The 22,386-nt window shown below is 33.8% G+C and overlaps 4 protein-coding genes across 4 annotated transcripts; 2 read left to right on the top strand and 2 right to left on the bottom strand.

The window, feature by feature from the left end:
• Positions 1–7,226: 7,226 nt before the first annotated feature.
• LOC110413873 (uncharacterized) lies at positions 7,227–8,772 on the top strand. Its single transcript, XM_021424876.1, has one exon. It carries the CDS (start codon positions 7,740–7,742, stop codon positions 8,661–8,663), a length of 924 nt encoding a protein of 307 aa, XP_021280551.1. The 5' UTR covers positions 7,227–7,739; the 3' UTR covers positions 8,664–8,772.
• Positions 8,773–10,857: 2,085 nt separating this feature from the next.
• On the top strand, positions 10,858–13,769 carry LOC110414446 (spindle pole body-associated protein). The gene is made up of 3 exons (XM_021425639.1): positions 10,858–11,231; positions 11,533–11,674; positions 13,548–13,769. Exons 1-3 carry the CDS (start codon positions 10,954–10,956, stop codon positions 13,629–13,631), a joined length of 504 nt encoding a protein of 167 aa, XP_021281314.1. The 5' UTR covers positions 10,858–10,953; the 3' UTR covers positions 13,632–13,769.
• Positions 13,770–14,294: 525 nt separating this feature from the next.
• WDR5B (Transducin/WD40 repeat-like superfamily protein) lies at positions 14,295–15,591 on the bottom strand. The gene is made up of 2 exons (XM_021425638.2): positions 14,861–15,591; positions 14,295–14,772 (listed from the first exon to the last, which is right to left on the bottom strand). Exons 1-2 carry the CDS (start codon positions 15,521–15,523, stop codon positions 14,482–14,484), a joined length of 954 nt encoding a protein of 317 aa, XP_021281313.1. The 5' UTR covers positions 15,524–15,591; the 3' UTR covers positions 14,295–14,481.
• A 555-nt stretch (positions 15,592–16,146) lies between these two features.
• Positions 16,147–21,128, bottom strand: LOC110413517 (RNI-like superfamily protein). The gene is made up of 13 exons (XM_021424359.2): positions 20,596–21,128; positions 20,327–20,502; positions 19,775–19,969; positions 19,573–19,683; positions 19,059–19,144; positions 18,861–18,982; positions 18,309–18,373; positions 18,127–18,199; positions 17,959–18,021; positions 17,806–17,870; positions 17,648–17,722; positions 17,259–17,527; positions 16,147–16,730 (listed from the first exon to the last, which is right to left on the bottom strand). Exons 1-12 carry the CDS (start codon positions 20,932–20,934, stop codon positions 17,311–17,313), a joined length of 1,587 nt encoding a protein of 528 aa, XP_021280034.1. The 5' UTR covers positions 20,935–21,128; the 3' UTR covers positions 16,147–16,730; positions 17,259–17,310.
• Positions 21,129–22,386: the final 1,258 nt, after the last annotated feature.

The following is a 22,386-nucleotide window of genomic DNA, read 5'->3' as shown; positions in this document are numbered from 1 at the left end:
GAAAAAAATCGAAACATACATTTCCATTCGCTATTTACCTCTGCTTGATAATTTTCACAGGAGAATCGAGAGTTGAGATAAAGCTTTTTGATCTCTTTTCTTAGATGATTGAGTACTCATATGATGATGTTTATGTAGGGCATTGACATAATTTGAAAGTTACACTAGCAAATAAGAAGCACGCATGGTAACTTTTTTTTCGTACTTGTTATCATTGCGGTAAATATTTTATTTGTCTATTCTCAACAGTCTTCTTCAATTTCGTGATTTGTTTTTTCCTCTCCCAAAACTTGAGTTAGATTAAGGTGAAATCATGTCCCCTGCATTTAAGAAAACTATATGCTAGAAATGGACCCAGCAGGATAAATGCGAACAGTAGTTCAACACTTGCTCAACTAGATGAATACATGGAAAATGATAGAAGCTAGTCTCAGTTAAATGCTCCATGTTACTTGATAAAATGAAAAAGGAAGACCGAACAGCATCTTTGGCTTTCATAATTATCATTAGTTAACTATAAACACCACCTTCTCTCCTACAACATGGTTTTGCAAGTGCAATTGAATGATTGGTATTTGGTCAAAATATTCACCATGTTTTTGTATTTATACATTCTATTCAATTTAATTTTTATATTTAAAATCAAAATAATTTAATTTTTTTAATTTTAAAAATTATTTTAATTTATTTTCTTTTCTTAATAGCATTTAATTTTACTATTAAAATGTATGATGTTAACGTTGATGTGGTATTGATATGACATATTTTGAGAACGTGATATCGACATGATGGCATAGTAGTGTCACATGGCATTAATATGACGAAATAACAATATTGATTAGACAGATCAAGAAAAAAAAATTTAAAAAAATTTGTGTCACGTTATAGGGATTAAATTAAACAAAATATATAGTATATGAACTAAATTGAATAAAATTGAGGTATTGAGGAATTAAATTGAATAAATATTTAAAAAATATAAAATTTTAAGTAAATGATATATATACTTATTAATAAGCTAAATATTTAAGTGAAAAAGATTTATTGTGTTAAAAAATATTTATTGAGGAATTAAATTGAAAAAATATTTGAAAAATATAAAATTTTAAGTAAATGATATATATACTTATTAATAAGTCAAATATTTAAATGGAAAAGATTTATTATGTTAAAAAATATATATAAATATTTTCTTACTTAATTATTTAATTCTAGAACATGTATATTAATTTATCTTCTTCGCAAAAATTAAATTTGAATTCCCCTTCAATAAAAAAATTTTGAAAAAAAATTTCATACTTAAAACCAGATTTGGATGAATAACTTATATTATATTACAACAAAATAATATAAAAATAAAATAAAAGATTAAATTTTTTTTTCTTTTATTTATAATAGTATAAAAATTAGAAATTTATATTCTAAGTTTGACTTAATTTTTAATTTGACCTGAATTCAAATTGACAAAATAAATTGATTTAGCTACAACTTTTACAATTTACAAATTCTTATTCTTTTGGAATGATTCAACCCTTACCCAATTTACATTTTATTTAAATTTAGTTAAAGTTTCTTATTAGATGATTTTATTTAAATTTAAAAATCACAATCAAATTCTACTAAATTTAAATTTAAATTATTAATTTGAATCTATAAAAAATTTATAAATACAAAATAAAATAGTATAAAATATTTACAATTATAATTAACTCTATCAACCATCAATGTAGTCTTTAATTTAGGAAATTTCTATCTAAAAACTATAACTTGAAATATTAAACAAAATAAACACATAAAAAATAAACAAAAAATTGAATGGTGGAATAGCTGGGATTTTATGAGTTTATCATGCTCAAATTAAGCAAGTCAGAATGAACAATTATTTTTATAATCATCGTTAACTCTCTATTTTTTTTTTATTTTTTGAAGAAAGAATCAAGAAAAATGAGGCTTAAACATGCGCAGACACTATTATTATAAAGTTGTTTGATCCTTAAATTAAAAAAATCAAAATCAGAATCCAAAAACCTTAAATTTGTCATCATTATCCTAATTTCATAATAATTACTCTATAAATTAAACTTCTACAGAGAAAAACAAAGACCGGAGAAAAAAGATTGAGGGATGACTAAAAAGAATAGTAGTTATTGTCTTTTATAATTGTAAAAACGAAATCTTTATTTTAAGCGATTTTAGGTTTGTGTAAATGCTAATGCTATTGTCTATAAATATATATTCAAAATAGAATATTAAAATATTTTTATAAAAAAGAAATTCAAACTTAAGTTTTACAAAATAATTAAATTAATGTACCTATGATGGAATTAAATGATTAAGTAAGAAAAAATTTATATAATATTTCTTAACGTCATAAATCTTTTATACTTAACATATGGCTAATCAATAAGTTTATGTATCTACTTAAAGATTTATATTTTTTAATTTAGTTTCTAAATACTTCAATTTTATTCAATTTAGTTCATATATTATAGATTTTTATTTAATTTAATCTCTATGACGTGGCATAACTTTTTTTAAAATTTTCTTTTCTCGATATGCCATGTTAGCATTGTTAGGTGACATTAACTTGTCAGCATGTTAGTGCCATGCTAGCATTGCTACATCATCATATTAGCGTCATGTGGCACTACCACATCATCATGTCAGTACCATGTGGCATTACCACGTCACCAAAATGTATCATGTCAATGATATGACATTATTTTTTTATTGACAAAATTAGATACAGTTAGGAATAAAGATTAAATTGAAATAATTTTTAAAATTAAAAAATTAAATTATTTTAATTTTGAGTATAAAAATTAAATTAAATAAAAGACCTGAATACAAAGACTTGATATGTATTTTGACCATTGGTATTTTCAATGTAAGCTGGTTAAGACAAGAAAATTATAAATAATAATAACAATGAAAAAACACCCACATGTGAGATGCATGCATGTTGATGTTTACATAAGCATAGGGCATGGGACTATGGGTCATGCATCTTAGATGATCTGCAGCTTTCAGCACATGGGAATGAGGTTGATTGCGGAAACTTGCCAAAAGAAAAAAAGGGTGTGGAAGTTTAGTTATATTAATTTATTATTATTATTATTTTAATTTCTTTTTTTCCAACCAGTTTAGTTAGCCAACAAGAATGCCATAATTGCAGTAGTTAAAAGAAATGAGCAGTTCTAATAGTTACTCATTTAAAAGAGGAGGGATGGGGGGCAAATAAACAAGAGAAAAAGGCATAAAGGTTAAAGCTACACTGGTCTTTGATTGCGGGAACCCCCATTTTCACAACATAAGAACTGTTCAAGTGGTAGTGATGGGAGAGAGGACTTTGGTTAAACAGCTTATTAAATCAAATTAACTAATCTTTAATAATCAAATTATGACGATTCCTATCGTCATTTTTTTTATTTTTTAATGATTAAGTTAACTTACAGAATTTGTCCTGATATATTAAAATAACCAAAATTTGATGAACAAGTTTCCTCAATTGCAGCAATCTGATGCTGTTCTGCGTGTCATAAGTACACATGACCACTGTTGTTTTATATGGTAAGTTATTTAATTGTGTTGAAAGACCCACATTTCCTCCGTGAAAAGCTACGTTAAGCCAAGAAGTCTACCTAATTAGATTGACAGTGTGAAAAACTGAAAAGAAATAGTTGTAGAAATAGAAAAAGACTGTCATCAAATTTCATGCTTTCAACTTCGTTATTTAGAAAATTCTGTGTGATCGTCACTCTTTATTCTTCTCGATTATTGATGTTTGTCACGTCATAAGGACTTTTAATGTTTTGATAGAAAAGGATTCTTCAAATTTCAAAGAAAATACAAAGTACTAGTCTATTGCGCAATATACATTATTCTCTCTGCTATGGGTTACTTAAAGCGCAACAAAAGAGGTAAGATTCGAAAAATGTGGCAGAGCATAATTTATCTGTCACTGGCTTTTTAATTGAACATTTCTTATACTTCTCACTGCTAGTTACTTCTGCATCGAAGATTTGGTCCCAAATACGTTGCTTTCGCACATTTAATCCATTTGTCTCTTGGCATCTCATGCTATCTGATAAGGGTTGGAAGCTTGGAGCAGGACGGATGGCAACTAAAACGGGACCAGCGTCGTGGGACCAGGAAATGATAAATGTGAAAATAACATGTAAAGACTCACAGACAGACACTATCACGTTTCACTTGTTTCATAATGATGAAGTTACAGGTGCAACTTCTCACAATTTCCCTGGATTTTCTTAGGAATTATTTGTTGTTTGTTGCGTAAACAGATTATGGGTTGTTAATACCGTGTTTGTCGATTGACACGCTGCTGGGCCTTTTTGTGCTTAAAAATGTGAGGACAAATCCAATGCCAAACACAGCTTAATTATTCTTGAAGCTAATTGACCAAAAAAGTAATAAGAAAGAAGGGGCAAAAAAAAAAAAGAAACAAAACTTGGGGAAGTAGGCCCATGCATGATGAATGATGATTTGTGTAAGTTGAAGAAATTAGTTGTTGTTTGGTGGGGGCAGCTAATCTTTCTGCATTTGTTAAAAAGGAAAAGTAATTCTAGAGTGTCGGTAATTGTAGAATAATCTTTTTTTTTTCCCTTTTGATGGCGTAAAAAAAAGATATAAAATCATATTTGGGTAAACGAGTCTTCCTTTGATCCAATTATCAGGAGACAACTGTCTGCCAATAATTGGTCCACTCACGATACAATCGCCAACCAAGCATCGATCGTTGCATGTGATTCCCCACCCCCTTCCTTAGTATGTAGCGGCGAACTCCGAATTACGCATTTGGGGAGGTGAACTAAAAGTGCGTTCACGGATAAGTCTTCCAGCAAATGGATTTGAGAAATAATTTTATTATAATAGATTTTTCTTTTAGTTATTAAATTTATTAAAATTAATTATTATAAAACATCTCAATAAATTAAAAAAATTACCAAAAAAATAAATTTTTAAATTTTTTAAAAATAAAAATAGATCATGAAATTTTAAAACTTTTTGAGAGATGAAAATCCCTGCTAGCTTTTATTCTGTCCGCCATGGTTAGTATGTATGAACATGTTAATTTGTATTCCAATCAACCAAGTAAAGTTTGTCAAGAAAATGACCATTTCCTTTTATAGAATTTTAAGTAATTTTGGATTTCAAATGCAGTGCATGTCTTGCCCCGTTCTATGAATGACTCAGCCTTCTGCCCTTTTGACTAGCAGTAGTACTAAACTTTTATCACGGGATTCAACATTCTCCTCAACATTAAATTAATCATTATCCTTGAAGAAGAAACAAATGTATTGGATCTATCAAATTCAAAGCCGCCGCAACTAATGGGGTTTGCATACGGAAGTAGTGGTTTTCATTGCAACTTAATTCACACCCTCGCAAGCCATCGCTTTGTCAGTCAAACAAAGAAGGTGTCGTCTCAATTAAATGCTCAATATCTCAGTGGAAAAGTTAAAATTAATTAAATTTTTATTTTTTAAAAAATATTTTTATTTAATATATTGTCTTCTTCAAATTTAGAAGTAAGTAAATAATACATTAATTATAAAAATATATATATATATTTATTACCTGAACAAATGCTTATTTATGAATATTCTTCGACAGTTGTCTTTTATATTTAATGCTAGTGGTTATGTGTTGAAGATGAATGCTTTACTCTTTGGTCTTACCCCTATGCACGTGTCACCGTTGACCAATTCTCCCCCATTGCTGAGTGGCATGATTTTTCTCCTAACACGCGAAGCATCATCTCTGTTAAGCAATGCCAAAAGGCGGAAAAAACAAAGGGAAAGCAAATGATGAAACAGCTCATAAATACTAAAGGGGAAGAGGATTCTAATAAATACTACCAATTAAGTGTTTTGAAGAAATTCCTCTGGCACCAAAATACACTTTACCGTATTTTAGTTCTTGTTTTATTCTTTTGTGAGAAAGAAAAGTGCTGGACATTTTAGTCTGCGAAAGTAACATCATATTGATTTTCAAGATGGACGATGAGTTCCTCTCCGATACGCTAAAGTAAAATTGTATCATATTTGTCTTTTTTACTACAGAACATTGTAATGTAATCTTATCATTCGATATGTTAATGTAATATTACAGTTTATAAGTTTTTTTTTTACTATCAAATATTATAATATAATTTTATTATTCATATCATGCATGGTTTCTCTCATCCCAAATGTTCTTTAAGTATTTTAATATAATTTACTTTTTCAAAAAAATTATATTTGATGAGAAAATGTGAAATTTGGATCTAACATGTTGGTATCAAATATAAAAATAAAAAATAAAATACCTTTATTTTTTAAATTTTAATCAAAATTTTATACGAATTCATTAATTTTCGAAATGAATATTTGATCGTAAAAAAATATTTTTTTGATGGATATATAAGTTCAGTAGTTAGTCGATCGTTAATATTTTTATTAATTTGATAACATAATAATATAGATAAAATAATTTTATTTTTTATTAATTTTAAAAATTACTATTATATATATTTTTTATAAAAAAATAAAAGAGTAATGATTGGTGCTCTTTGATTTTTTTTTAAAAAATTATATAATAATAGTTTTTAAAATTAATAAAACACAAAAAATATTTTAATCTTTTTATATATTTTTTATTAACGTGTTTACCCTTTTGAAGTTGATTATTTATTTATAATATGAATAAAACTGCATGAAATTATGTCTTAAAATTAAGAGTAGGGTATTTTACCTTAAAAACAAGTGATGTGCACTCATTCTGGGCGGGTACTAGTAATTTTCAACCTTTGTTAATGTTTTTCTAATGAATTTGAATTGAATTGGAACAATGGTTAAGAAATTTAAAAGCATCTGATCTAGTTATTGTCCGTCATATCTGACCAAGATTGGTGGACAACTACACAAAAGTAAAACCTATAAAGTGCATTGGTGGAGTAGATTTTTCAAAAAAGGTTGGGCGTTTGGGGATCTAAGCTTTGGATTGTTTTCCTTCTCTAATGGCATGTGCAATGTCAGTTAAAGGGAGGGTCAATTAGAATCTTTTACTTGTGGACAAGAAGAAGAGAAAATTATACTTACTGCTCTGCTACTACAAAAATAGGAATGCTGAAAAAAAAAAAAACGAGTGTACGTGAGAGAGAGATGCTTTTTTTTTTTAGCTTTTTCTTTTGAGTGACACTGTATAAAAACCCAGCCCTTTTCCAGCGAATGCCCAGTTGCGGTAATCCTTCAAGTTCCATAATTTTTTTGGCCCCCCTCGCCCTCCCATGTGACTCTCTCTCTATTTCTCTTTTATCTTCACGAGTTATTTTCCTAGGTGTTCTCTTATGTCTCTTACTCAGTCTGTTCTTTTTTTTAATTAAAATATATTTTTTGGCCATTCTTGAGATGGACTTAAAACAGACATTGACAGTGAAGCAAATCTGAGTCCTCTCTATCTATGTCTCTCTCTCTTTCTCTCTCTCTCTCTCTCTCTCTCTCACTTCTGTAAATCTTTAGGCTGTCCAAAACCAGCGGCCCAAATCAAAGTGAAGCTTTGAGAAGCTGAGTTTTGAAGCTTTTCTGGATGTGGGTTCTTGAGTTCATCATCATCAATTAACTGAGGTAGGACTGTTGTGCTATTCTTCCTTCTTTTTTTTTTTTGCTAGCTAAGGGATACTGCAATCTTTGCTTTAGCCAGAGAGGACTAGCAAAGAAAGAAATAATTTTGCCTTTTTTATGGTTATCATAATGAGGGACTTTCCTTCTTGCTTTGGTGAAAACGGTGTTCAAGTAGCTGATTCATCATCATCATCATCGTCAAGTGCAGCTAAAGCTGCTCAAAACTTGGTTACTTGTGTTTATCAGTGTAAATTACATGGTCGTTCATGCTTAATTACGGTCACATGGACCAAGAGTCTGATGGGTCAAGGCCTTAGCGTTGCAATTGATGATTCAGCCAATCAATGTTTATGTAAAGTTGATATAAAGCCCTGGTTGTTCTCTAAGAGAAGAGGATCAAAGAATTTAGAGATAGATTCTGGTAAAATTGATATATGTTGGGACTTATCTAATGCTAGATTTGGTTCTGGGCCAGAGCCAGTTGAAGGATTTTATCTGGCTGTTGCATTTGACCAAGAAGTGACGTTGCTTCTTGGGGATTTAAAAAAGGAAGCATACAAGAAGATTGACACTAGTGCTCCTGTTAATGCCGATGCCATTTTTATTGCGAAGAGAGAGCATATTTTTGGGAAGAAGTTTTATGGCGCCAAGGCTCAGTTTTGTGACAAGGGACAGATGCATGATGTCATAATTGAGTGTGACACCGTCGATCTTAAGGATCCATGCCTTGTTATCCGCATTGATAGTAAGACAGTGATGCAGGTTAAGCGGCTCAAGTGGAAGTTCCGTGGCAACCATACCATTTTGGTGGATGGACTTCCAGTGGAAGTGTTTTGGGATGTTCACAACTGGCTATTTGGCAATGCCATGGGCAATGCGGTTTTCATGTTTCAAACTTGCCTCTCTGCAGAGAAATTGTGGGCCAGCCAGTCCATTTTTGATCCATCTGTATTGACATGGTCTTACTCTCAAAAGTTTAGAGATCACCAAGTACAGGGTCTTGGGTTTTCATTAATATTGTATGCTTGGAAGCATGAATAGAAGTGTAATTTTTCACTGTGAGATTTAGAAAATACTTTATGCTATGATTTTCACAGATATGTGATTGAAATATAGTATATGCAACCTAGAAGTTGTGATTCATTTCTTACTTGTCAGCTCTTCTTCAGCACCTTATATATATTATATTAACAGCATAAATCAATTGCTCTGGTTGCTTTTATCACATCAACCTGTGTTTTAATTTCTGTGGAGAACTGTTATGAAGACATGGATTGCAGGAATCTGGTTGCAATCAGAATCTATGAACGTAAATTCCAGATGTGTTGTGGTAAGATCCCACTTGCTCTTCTTTGACAATGAATGTTAGAAAGGAGCATTACCCCTGTTTTTTCGGGCTTAGAAATCCTCGAAATGAAGGCCATGATGCACTGTAATAATGAGAGACGTGGAACAGGTTTGCTATATCTTCTTGTTTGCATTTATTTACTTTTAAGTTATAAAATGAGCTTCAAAAACTTATGTAGAGCCCGAGTATAGCATAAGCAAATGAAACTTTCTGTCCAAAAGCTTTAGTTTCCATGATAGAAGGATACACATACTCAATTACATGATTATAGACTTTGTAGGCTTCCGACATCCTCAATTTGCTGCATAGAGGATGTATTCTGAAGTAGATATGAATGGTGTTGCATCCAAGCCATGTTGCATTTAAGTTTTGAATTCTGTGGAAGGAATACGCAAATTGTTGTTATGAACCTACATAGTATAAAATTTTCCTTGTAATTATCAGGACATCAATTTGGGGCAAGAAGTTAAAATATGGCTCGGGCTAATCTAATCCTCACAAAGATAAAAGTACCACTTCTTTCAGGGATGCAAGAGCATTTGTATTTTGTGACTTATACTAGATTTATTATAGTAGTTAAAATGCTATTTCTTCTGGTTCACAACTGGATATGTCTGACAATTTTGCAAGTTTTGGCTTCTGAATAAGAGTAAGTAATGATTATAAGTGCGAAAGTCCCAACGCTTCTGGTTTAGTTACTGTATAGATTACAAAATAAGATGAATCTTACAATAAATTGAAGTTGAAGCATCTTTACTGAGAAAAGTTGCTGTCTTATCTGCAAATACCTCTTTCAACGCTCGAGTCTCATTCTTTCCATCTCGTAGGATAGAGTCTCTGGTCCTTAATCTTCAATAGACTTTACTTAAAACCCAACTGTGCAGCTACAAACAAGCAAATTAGAAGTTTAATTTTCATTAAGAAATGAAGCTGTTAAACGCATAAGCGGTATGCTTTGACACAATCTCTATAGAGAAGTGTTGTTTAATGTTCAAGGTTTAATATTAACACCCTGAAACAATTTAGTTTCAATGGCTTAAAGATGACCAATTCAGCTGAAACAAGTGAGTTGGTGTGGAAAGTTTTACCTTACTATGTTTATGATTGCATGCAATTGATAGAAACATCGGGTTTTCTTGGCTCCTACTAGCCCACACATGCGGAATATCCCAGTGAGTGCTTCCGGTAGCCATTCCTCCCTGGACGATCTAGCAAGCCAAATACATAGCAGGCTCCTAGGCGTCAGAACACAACGTCGTTTTGCCCTTTGCACAAAAGGAATCAGAATTGATGCATCAGCAACCTGATGAAATCTCTGAATGGCATACCTCTAAGATGGATGCTGGAAAGTTAAAATTTAGATTTGATTGTTTAGTAATAAGATTTCAACTCAAACCCATTCACTTATCTTTGATTCAACTGTTTCATGCATGTCCAAAATTTATGCTTCTTTTTAAGGTGGAACTCGATTTCGATAACAACATGCATTCTCCTACTTCTTTCTTTTTAGCATGCTTCATTTTCACACCAACAAAACATTATTGTATTTTAACATCAAATACACAAATACATCGTATAAATAGAAATATATAAAGATATTACATACCAACAAATTGCAAGCATAAAAAAAGTTTGTCGACGAGCTTATTTCAAACCAAGTATGCCCAAAATTTATTAAATAAGGTCTTGTTTGCAAATATAACCCTAAATCAAATCAAATTGAACATTCAATTAAAACTAATTTCTTTAACAGAATTCCAAAAGTAAGTTCAAACTGATTTGTTAGGTTTAGGATAAAAGATAGTAATGAAAATAAGATAATTTATTTCGCATCGATATCCATGTGATTTACTAATAACAAAAGTTCGGAGCAACGTAGAAAGCGAGAACAGTTATCGAAACCTCTCAAAACGACATCGTGTCTTGTTTTTTGGGACCGATAATTTCCCCCGGACAAAAGGTATCAGTTGTCTCCGAACAAACATGGGAACTCTATCATATCTCCCTCTCTCACTCTCTGCTGCACCCAAACCACCACCCCATCACTTTGCTTCCAAAACCCATTTTTATAACCCTATTTCCTTTCCTACTTTCTCTTCGAAGCTTCGATTCAAAACGGTGGCTTTTGGAAGGAATCCAGCCGACTCCAAACAGAACGAGCATCTATTCTTGGACGAAAACGGTGTCGTTGAGGACATGGATGGTTATCTTAACTACCTATCCCTCGAGTACGATTCCGTGTGGGACACAAAGCCTTCCTGGTCAGTTTTCATATTAGTTTCTTCCATTGTTAATATTTTCCTTTTCAAGGTTGTTTGTCCTGGTCTGGTGTTTTCTCTGCATTTTGACTATTTTATTGAATGCTTTAGGTGAAATTTACTGATTCTAACGGCTATATTGGAATGCCATGGGGTTACCGAATCATTGTAGCTCTCAATTGGTTCTACATTTGCAAAACTTGAGCTGGAATTTTCCTGTCATTAGTTTATATCTTAACGTTACTTATGCATCTGCACTTGTTTTGGTTCGTGGCTTGATTTTTCCCTTCCATTTGTTTGCTAGGTGCCAACCATGGACAATTACACTTACTGGAATGTTGGTGGTTGCCTCTAGCTGGCTAATTTTGCACTCAGTTGTGGTCACTGCTCTTGCAACTGTGGGGATATGCACATGGTGGTATATCTTTCTGTATTCTTATCCTAAGGTACACATTTATTTTGAAGAATAGTTTTTTTTATTATTATTATTATTATATATGTCGTGAAAATAGCAAATTTTGAACTACTTTCTTCACTAAAATCTCATCTCTAGGAACAATATCTCGAATGAAGTTACACTTGACTTAGATGTTTTCTCTTGTGAAATATCTGATTTTTAGTCAAATGTATTGTGTTTTGACTATTGCAAAACACAACTGTATGTGTTTTTCAAACCAAGCCTTGAAGCCGTAAAGCCTCTACTGCCTCAGTCAGAGTTGTATATTCAGCTTTAGTTGTAGACAAAACAACTGTCATTGGAGGCTTCCAATAAGGGTTCCATGGAATTGGTCCTGCATGACTTAAAATAAACTCAAGATCATGGGGAATAGGCGTCGTCCATGGTCCTAAAAACCTGCTTTGATAAGCTCGTTGGTCCACATGTAATTGATTAACATAATCAGTAGATATTGTTCCCGTAGGGCATCATCTTCTAATGGTGGTCCAGTTTCAGGAGGAATGGTCTGATTGATCTCACAAAGCCTTCTCTGGAGTTCTTGATATTCTTGCAGATGTTCAAAATTTAATTATGTAGAGAGTATCCTTGAGAACCATAGATTTTTCTTCAGGGAAAATATTCTTCTCTGCTTGTGGCGTAGCTGCAAGGTTGATAGAAATGAAAATTAATGTGTGGGAAGGGTCTGCAATTAGTATACATTTCAAAAGTCTCTATCCAATAAATCCATGGTGGAATAGGTTTAGACCACTAGAGAAAATGTTTGAAATTCTTATGGAGGGTTTTTGTTGATTAGGCGTGCATGTTGGATGGATGGTGGCGCCATTCATCCTTTTGAGGATCACTTTGAAATTACTCAAGGTGAATTCTATAGCAATGTAGCAAAGATGGTAGAGATATTAAAAGAAACAATAGAAGATAAGCCATGGGTGTGTGAAAGGGTATCATGGGTGGATTGCCATTGGTCGGATGAATCAAGGTTTTTGTTGCAATAAGTTCTTGGATCTTTAGAGGAAGTATGTCAATGGGAATGTTAAGATCACCGGGGAGACTATTGCGTATGAATCAAGGTTTTTGTTGCAATAAATAGTTTTGGTTTCCATTCACATGGAGATGACTCTCATCTTAATCTCTCTCTTAGTCATGATCTAATATATTGGAATCCATGTAACAATTCAAACATGTGATGACCAACTTTATAATCAAGTGTGCGGTATCAACATGTGTGCTTTATCAACATGCTCTACTACTAGTGTGCATTAAAATAAGTGCATATTTATCTCTACCAAACACGCACTATTTACCTTTTAGATTAGTTGAGTTTGCTTTGTGAAGGCAATCTCCTCAAAAAACTAGCCTGTCTGTTGTTTGGCCTCGACAGCATTGTTACTTGTGTGACCGCACTATTAAATGTAATTATTTTATGCTTTTACTTCTGTTACCACTCCTCTGTTTAAGGACTCCTTGATGAAGTAGTCAGACACAGACCTCATCCTTGTAAACTATTTATGAAATAAATCGAGGATGAATTTTTAAAAGTTCTCTTTAGCTATTTTTTACCTATAGTCTTAAATTGTACTATCATGTTTGTTCTTCCTCTTATCAAGTAATTAATGACATGAGTCGTTATACTCTGCCATTGTTACAAATTGTGGATCCCTATGCATTAGAAGACTCACGTTGACAGCCGAAAGTGTGTCTTGAGACTTTGAGTCTTGAGCACCAGCTAAATTTCCTTGGTTTATTTCCTTTTAGCAATCTCCTGATATGTTATCCCCTGTTTCGGCAACTCAATCCGGTAGTGTCAATGTTTATTATTTTGTTACAGAGAAACGAGACGAATTTGATTTTATTTTCTGTGTCAGGCTTATGTGGAGATGATCGCAGAGCGACGAGAGAGGGTGACGAATGGTAGAGAAGACACATTTGGTATGAGGAAGAATCAATGATTTTCAGATTCGCTGGTTGTACATAATTTGTGTAGTTATGACTTACAAAACGAAGATGTTTCACATCAGTAACTACTGAGCAGATTTCACTCTTTAATCTTTTTCTTAAGCAAGTAAGCAAAGTAATGCTTTCTTTTCCCCCCTGTGGGTATTCGTACCAGATTTATTTGCCTACAAACAAATATAGAGCATTTCCGAGCAAAGAGAATTGCCAGCAATGGTTTTGAGATCAGTGACAAGCCTGCCGTTGCACCCGGGGGCATAAAGGTATCAAAAACAGAATTCAGCTCTCCAGACGTATCTTGGGTGCGTTGCATCCCTTCCATTTTGAGAGTCCAATTTACTTTTTTTTTTTTCAGTCTATGAACAACACCAGGAAAATTTAGGCAATATGACCAAAAACAAAAAAATTTCCTAGAACAGGTTTGACAAAGTCCCGTCACACCTTCTAACATCCCTAGGGAATGATAGCCTGCTTAATGTGCAGGAAGGTTGACTACAGCATGGGATTACTGATATTAAGGCTTTCATAAGAACAAACTACAAGTCCTGTAAGCAATCCAGGCTCCAGAAAACTGACTACAGGTTGTTAAGATGAGAAGTGGTACATCAAGAACTGAGAAGAGAATCATGAGAGAAATGACAGCAATTAAACAGTTGATATTTTCAATGTTCATGCAATATACTTTGCCTATGCACATATAACCTCAATATCAGTCAAAGACCAATCTGTGTATCCATATGAAATGTTAACGCTCTTCAAGTGAGATGTGAGTGTCGTTTCACTACAACCGGTATTATATGAAGCTATAACTTAAAGGGAGGACACAAACAGGTCATTTTAACAAAGTCATGCATCTTGCATCCAAATCCTAATTGTTCTGTCCCCTTCAAGGCCAGCGGAGGCAATCTTGTTCTCGCTAGGATGGCAGGTGACAGAAATTACAGTATCAGAATGGCCTTCAAGTTTCTGCATCATGGCTTTCGATTGGAGATCCCATAAGTAAACACATTTATCCTCGGATCCACTAACAATGTATTTCCCACTTGTAACAGAGAATGTCGATGTTATACAGTAAACTCTGTTCGTATGGCCTTGATATATTTTCAAAAATTTACCAGTTGAGTAATTCCACAGCTTCTGCACTCGGAATCAAAACAAGAAAAACACCAAAATAAAATACCTATGCATGAATTTTTATTTCAAAGCTTAAAGGATGTGAACTTACAAGAGTGCTGTCGAGAGTGGCAACCAGAATGAATTTCCCATTTGGGGAGAATTTGGTAAACGAGACCGCGGGATCTTTATCATCGATTAGAGTTTTCAAGCAAGTTCCTTCTTTGGCATCCCAAATCTTGCACGACCCCTCGTGGCTACCCGATACGATCAGCGAACCGTCACGGTTAAAGTGCACCGATGTCACCGGCATGGAGTGGGCCCTTATCACCCTCAAGCACTTGCCTGTTTTCACTTCCCAAATGCGAATAGTCTCATCGAAGGAACCTGAAACGATGAGATTCGACTGTGGATTGAAGTTGACGCAGAAGACGAAGTCGGAATGGCCCTTGAGGATCTTGAGGCAATCGAAGGGGGCGCGTGCATCCCAGATGCGGAGGGAGCGGTCGTCGGATGCCGAGCAGATGTAATGGGAGTCGGATGACCAGGCCAGGTCCGAAACACCGTCCGAGTGGCCAACGAGGCGGTGGATAAGGGAGAGGGACGACGCAGACCAGATAATCAGGGTTTTGTCGAGGGAAGCGGAGGCTAAGAGGGTTCCGTCGTTTGAAAATTTGACGCACGATACTGCCCGTTGGTGTGCTGTTAGAGTTTTTATGTGACGGTACGGCTTGTAGGCGGGCGTTTGTTGCTGGTTAGCGCCACCGCTTGCCATCACTTAGAAAGGGCAGAGTGAAGGTAGAAACTTGAGAAGCAAGATTTCATCCTCTTACGTTAAAACCAGGTGAGTTTGATGTGGGACCGAGTTCGAGTAGGTTCGTCGCATTTGGTCTTATGACTTGAATCAATTCACTCGTAAGTTAGTTCTTTTTTTTTTTTTAATATATAGATAAAAATCAGGTAACACATAAACATAATTGTGAATTGCTGAATTACCGTCAAAAGTTTCAAAAACTTCATTTCAATTAATAAACTTAGCTTAAACCCAGATTCTGATAATAACAAAAATAGTCTTCAAAAAAATTTATAAAGATTTAACGTAAATGAATATACAAAATTTATCAAATGCGGAGTCGTTAATTATTAAATATTTCTTAATTTGTAAATTTGAGATTTTTATTTCATCTTAATAAAGTAAATTTTAAATTTATAAATAAAAGAATACTAAAAAATTATTTTAACGACTAAAGTTTAACAGCTCAATGCTTTAAGATTATCTGAAAAATGACAAAAAAATATAAACTTTGTAATATAATAATTTAAGATATAAAATTTAAAAAGTTCAAAATTTACATTAAAAAAGTTACAAATGTATTAAAATTATATTATACATAACACTAAATCTGAAATTTAACTAAATATTTCTAATAAAATGCTTGTAAATCAGTACCACAAGCTTTTAATTTGCATTTTCTCGGTTGGTGCGATTGCAACATTACACTACCGAGAAAACTCATAAACCAGAGATGTGTAGATAAAAGTGAACAGAAACAATTATAGCCTGAGCACAATATAAAACGGTAGGCGACAGTGAGAATTTATCCAATCACTGTCGCCTGGCACATAAGGCATAAGCTACAATTGCTATTGACGATTTGCAAAACAAAGATATCAGCAAACGCCATTATACAAATTACAATAGCACGAGCTAGAAGCATCAGCTGCCACTTTCATGATCTACACTTATAGTTGCTAAAAAGGGGATAAACCAGGGGACAAAAAGGTTCCCCAGAGGCTTTTATGATAACAATCTCAGTGAAGCAGAAGAAAGGCCCCCGTCATAGTAAACTGAACGCGGGATATTGCAGCAGCATCAGATTATCATAAATGAGAATAATAACGAAATTTACTGCTGTTCAAAACTCAATTATCGGCCTCTCTTCAATTCAGCTTGCAGTCCGGAAAAACTTCCTTTCTGACATCTGTTAGAAATAAAATTACATAGTTAAAAAATATGTAAATCAGTTAGAAATTAAATTACGCAGTTAGAAAACATATTCTTCCTATAACAAAGCATTCTATTTGCAGAGCACATCAGTATTTCCTGTATCAATGTCAATATGTTCATTATACCTAGAAATTCTCCCCTATATCAACAGACTAAATTTGAAGGCAATAATATCATCTAGAAACAACATTTCCAGACACCAGTTAAATAAACATACTCAAACACCATGCTTGAAAAAAAAACAGAATAATACTACGTCTCAAACATGGTAACTTTGGAATATAACCTATTCCTCATTGTCAACATGCCCAGATATGAATTCTTGTGTCTACAAACACGGAAAGCACCAAGCACCCCTCTATATGCCAGGAAAGAAGAAAAATGAAGAAAGTACTCATTTTATGCTATGAGATGAATAAATAGTTAGCAGTAGCACTACCAAACAAACTACTCATAAACTATCTGGTTCCTTATTTTCCAAATCAGAAAGAGATCACCATACCACTTCATTTCGTGGCTGCAAGTTTCAATACTCGCTTAGCCCAGCAGTTCTTCTAGACAACCAGAAAATCCACCTCATCTGAGCTTTCCTCGTAAATTACAAAACCTGAATCTTGATATTCCTCATTACCGCTACCCTGATCACTATTATAGCTGCTCTCTGATGAACTCATGAGCAATGAACCATCAGATGTATGAATACTCAACTGAGATGGAAAGCTGACATCACTGTTAATATCACTATCAATCATGTGGTCTATGTCGATGAAGCTGCAAAGTCAAGAAACCCAAGTCAAATGGCAAATATCAGTTCTTATCCTTAAAATAAAAATAAAACGGCACACACAGAACAATGACGTGACCGCTGAATTATTTGGAGGATAGACTGACCTTCCTTCTGATGGAAACTCAGCCAGCACGCAAATATTGGGTCTTACTTCAAACACCTGCTTTAGAGGAATAATGCTGCAAAATATGCAACAAGGTTAGATATTAAAACATAAAACAATATCAACTGTTTAACAGAATCTCAAGAATGATATTATTACCTTGAGTTGTAAGATCTCTGGTACCAGTCACCTTCTGAAGCTAAACCTTCCCTATTAGATATGTCCTATGGGATAGGATGTAATCAGAATGAAAAGAGGATTGAGCATAAAAAAGGATTATGAAAATGGTATTCACATATCAACTTCACTCACAAGATGCCGAAGGAACATGAAGTCTCCTGCAAGAACTGCTGTCAAAAACCGAGCAACTTCCATCTGCAGATGAGAAGTCCGAATTGAGAGAGAGAGAGAGAGAGAGAGAGGCAGAATGAGAAGGTCTGCTCTAGGAGGAGGCGGTGGGAGGTTGGATGAAAATCTCACCTCTTTGAGATGCATGCAGTCCCTTAAAACTAAAGCCTCTAGTAGATTCCCACCACTGCCACTTCCCAAGTTCCTAATCAGAGGAAAAAAAAAAAAACTTATGAGCATTGTTCGAAAAGGAACGCTGAAAAACAAGTAAACAAAGGATTCTCATACGTAGGTTTGACAAGTCATGCACGGACCTCAAAAAAGTTCCAGTGATTGAATATGATGTTGAAAAATCAGCATATTTAAGTTTCCGGAATCCCTGCAAGTGATTAGAAGGACTAAACTTCAATTCACATTCAGATCAAATCTATGACACTACAGACCAACGCTCACTCTCTGAGCAGCATAATCAAATAGAATCACCATTCTTCCAGGCACATAATACTGGCACTTGAGATATTTATGCAAAACCATCCTTCCTAATACTTTCAAACTATTGATATTATATGTCAAACCAAAAAACCTTACAAGTAGCCAATGCCTTTTTAAGGAAAAGTTGAATTTGTCCATCAAAAGTAGAAAATAAAGTTGGCACATCAATTGACTGTAGGTAAAAAATTCAAGACGTTAACCATTTATAAAAGGGGAAAAAAATTCAAACAGCAAGGGCAATGAAACCTGGTTAACCAATTACAGATTATTAAGTGAGAATTCGGAATGTTTGACAAGTTTATTTCCATTAAGCATGCCCTTGAAGAGCAAACCAAAAGGGCAATCATTTTAAACAACATGAAATTGGTGCATACCTTAACAAGTATGCGAACTTTATAATCATGCAGTTTAAAACCTCTCAGCGATAAAGAAGAAAGATTAGGACAATTGTTCACTAAATCAACACATGTTGGCGATTTCAAGCTGTCATCCCTGCCTGCATTAACCATAACACCTTGAGCAGATATTTTAGACTAACTGAAAAAAGACACACTCATGAACAGACTCTGCACCTGTTTTGGAGGACTCAAAGAATAAACGCTCTATCAAGTGACAATTTGAGCTTACTGACATCAAAGTTTGCCTCAGCTCAACATGACTGCATCAGAAGAAGGGAGATCAAACAATTGTGAAAACAGAGAAAAAGCATAAGCTACTCTACCAAAACATTACCATCTAAATGAGTATCATCATCAAAAATGTAAATCAAGCTGGGTTAAGAACTAACAAAAATTCAATAATTCAGGTGCCAACAAAGTGCTTGCTTTAGTTAATTAAAAAATGGTCCATTTAGTATTCACTTCAATCAGCTCTTTATGAATATCTGTCTACCACTTTGTGTTCATTTAGAAACAACTTTTAAGTTTTAAGGTTGTCTGCTTGCAATATCATCCAGCAACCATAGCTTACTGCATGCATGCCCAATCTGACCAAAAAAAAAATGCAAGGAGTGGCACGGGAAGGGGGAGAGGGAGAGAGACAGAGAGAGAGAGAATGCTGAAAACCAGCTTAAAGAAAGAAACTTACAGGCCAACAATTTCCAAATCTAGTAAAGAAGGGCAAGCTGCTAATGCCACACAAAGTGATGCATTGTCCATTCTTTCAATGTTGTAAAGATGCAACCTCCTCAGAAGAGTCCTTACAAAATGAAAAAGCAAATGATAAGAAAAAAAAAAAACCAATTTCACATATCAGATTCTAAATTACAACTTAATGCATTCAACCATACCCAGCAGCACCATTATCCCCAGTTAACGGGTATAAGCAGGACCTCGTCAGAATAGATGATTCCTTCCCTTGCCTGGTCTTTTTATCATTCCATGAAATGCTAGATACATCTACAGAATTCCTGATGGTGTAAACCAATGGTTGACAGGATCCAGGAGACGCGGTTGGTCCCGGTACTATACCGAGCTTAAGAGATCTAAGTAACCATCAAAAGACAATAATTAACAAGAAACTACAATAAAATAAACAAAAATATGCAAACATTAATCAGCCAGCCATGATACTAAGTCACACTAATAATTTCTCTAACAGCTATAAAGGAACTTGCAGAAACAACCATTGAGTTACTAATTAATGAATTTCGTAATTAGATATTTTCTGAGTGTCAGGAGAGATTGTTATTAATTATTTCACTACCCAAAAGGCAATTCAAGCATGAAACCGTAGCTAAGATCAAGCATTTATTACTAAAATTAAATGCTGAATTCTAATAGCTAAAAAAGAAAATCTTACTGAGCAAAAATAGCTAAAAAGGAAAGAAAGAAAATCTTACTGCAGTGATTTTCCAGCTCGTTGGATCATGGTGGAGACAACGGCATTATTGACCTTGGGAACAACAGTGGTGAGGTCAATATTGGCATAGCACAAAGGATCCATTGCACACTTGTTAAACATCGAACAAGTTGCCGCGGCGTAGCAAAGACTCTGCGAATCCAGCATCGAAAACACCTGCAATTGAAAAACCACATCATCACCAAAAAACTAAAAAAGAAAGAAGAAAATCACGGCCTTCGATCAAAATGATGAAGAATTGAAGTGTACCTTGATGGTGAGATCAGGCGGGAGGACCCAGGCGATGGAGTTATGAAGCGAAGCACGTTTTCGAGCGGAGCGGTTGGCGGCACCAAGGAGGAGGGAACCGAGCTTGTGAGCGCGATCGATGAGAATAGACTGTTCGGCATCGGAAGGGGAAGAGTCGAGGAGGCGGTCGAAGGAAAGGTCGAGGGAAATTGGAGGAGAGGAATCGGCGAGGGAAAGCAAAAAGTGAAGGAGATGGTCCATTTGAGAGAAGTGAGAAGGCAGCCTAGGGTTTTGAGAGGAAGAAGGGCAAGGGCGTTTGGCCATGGAACTTGCTGGTGGAGGGTGGAGGAGGGTATCCATAGCGGGTGGTGGTGATTGTGAGACAGAAGGGGAAGGGGGAGAGAGGTGTTGCTGGCGATATTTTTTCCATTTTTTTTTTGTTATTTTTTTTTTAGTTTCGTGATTGTACGGAGGGTGGGGTTGGATGACACGTGTCTGTTTACGTAGGAGGATTTCTGGATCTAGCGATTTAGGGTGGTGGATGTACCACCGTGTGTGTTTATCATGGCTCTGAACCTCTCCTCCATTTTTTAAAAAATTATTTTAATGAAAGAGAGAAATTATTTGTTGGGAGGGTGCTCAAACAGAATCTTCGAAGGCTCAACTTCGTCTTTGTAAATATGCAAATTTTTTATTGTGAATATTTTTAATAGAGATTTTTCTAAGAAAACCCTTTCGTTAGTCTGGAAGACACTTGGGAGCATTGTTATTTCCACATGCAATAATTTGTTAGTGAGCTTAAAAAGAAAAAAAAATTGTTAGTAGCCATCTTGAGTGCGTAACCCAAAGTATTAGAATTAAATAATATCATGAGTTGATTGTAACATAAACTAACAATAAGGTTTTGTTGGTCATTATTTTTATCACTTACTTTTTGTTTTTTAAGAAGTTTATATAAAGTAAGATCATAATTTGATTAAACTATATCAACTACTAAAATATAATTGTTTTGTATATGATGAAATCACACATTTTATGTAACTTGCGTGTTTCATTTTTCTTCTGAAAACCAAAAACCAATTAAACAATATTAATTACATGGAAGGATGAATAAGTAACATTTATAAAACAAAATAAGCAACATCGTTTTGATAGTTACATATGCAACATATTATGTAAGAAATAAATGAAGAAAGAATTTTTTTTGTTGTTGTTGTGGTTGCGAAGAAAAATCGCAAAAACAAGAAAGAATTAGGAATCTTATTATAATTAACTAGAGTGTAACTCATGTTATGCACTCACAATATAATCATTTAATGTGTGAATAAAATAGAAAATTAATTTACATTAATAATAAAGATAATTGTCTAAAACAAATGGTGAATTAATGTATTATTTACAAACATGAAATTACATTGTAATTTGTAAAGATAAATATTCAAAATGAAGCATCTCAAGACATCATTGTCTCTTCATAAGTTTGAGGATCCCTTTACCTACTACATTAAAACAGTAAGGTACGCGTTCATATGTTTCTTCTTTTGTACCTTCTACTAAGTACATGAAAAAATCGAATCTATATGTGTTTGCTTTTTAATTCTTTTACTTCTTCGAAGCTTAATAGTTTCATCACCATTTTCTGTTATTAGTTCTTTAGACTTTGAAATTGAATTGAACCTTATTTCATCAAAGATAACGACTCTTGATTCTATAACTGTATTAATAAAATATGAATCATTAGGGTCTATCACCATGAAACGATATGCTTTACTATGTTCAGCATATCCTATAAATATATATCTAATTCCTCTT

This window comes from Theobroma umbraticum, unplaced genomic scaffold (assembly GCF_002168275.2).
Source record: "Theobroma umbraticum cultivar Fairchild unplaced genomic scaffold, ASM216827v3 scaffold_4.1, whole genome shotgun sequence".
Taxonomy (NCBI): Eukaryota; Viridiplantae; Streptophyta; class Magnoliopsida; order Malvales; family Malvaceae; genus Theobroma; species Theobroma umbraticum.
Note: the sequence above shows the minus strand (reverse complement) of the source record. Positions and strands in the feature narration are given on the sequence as shown.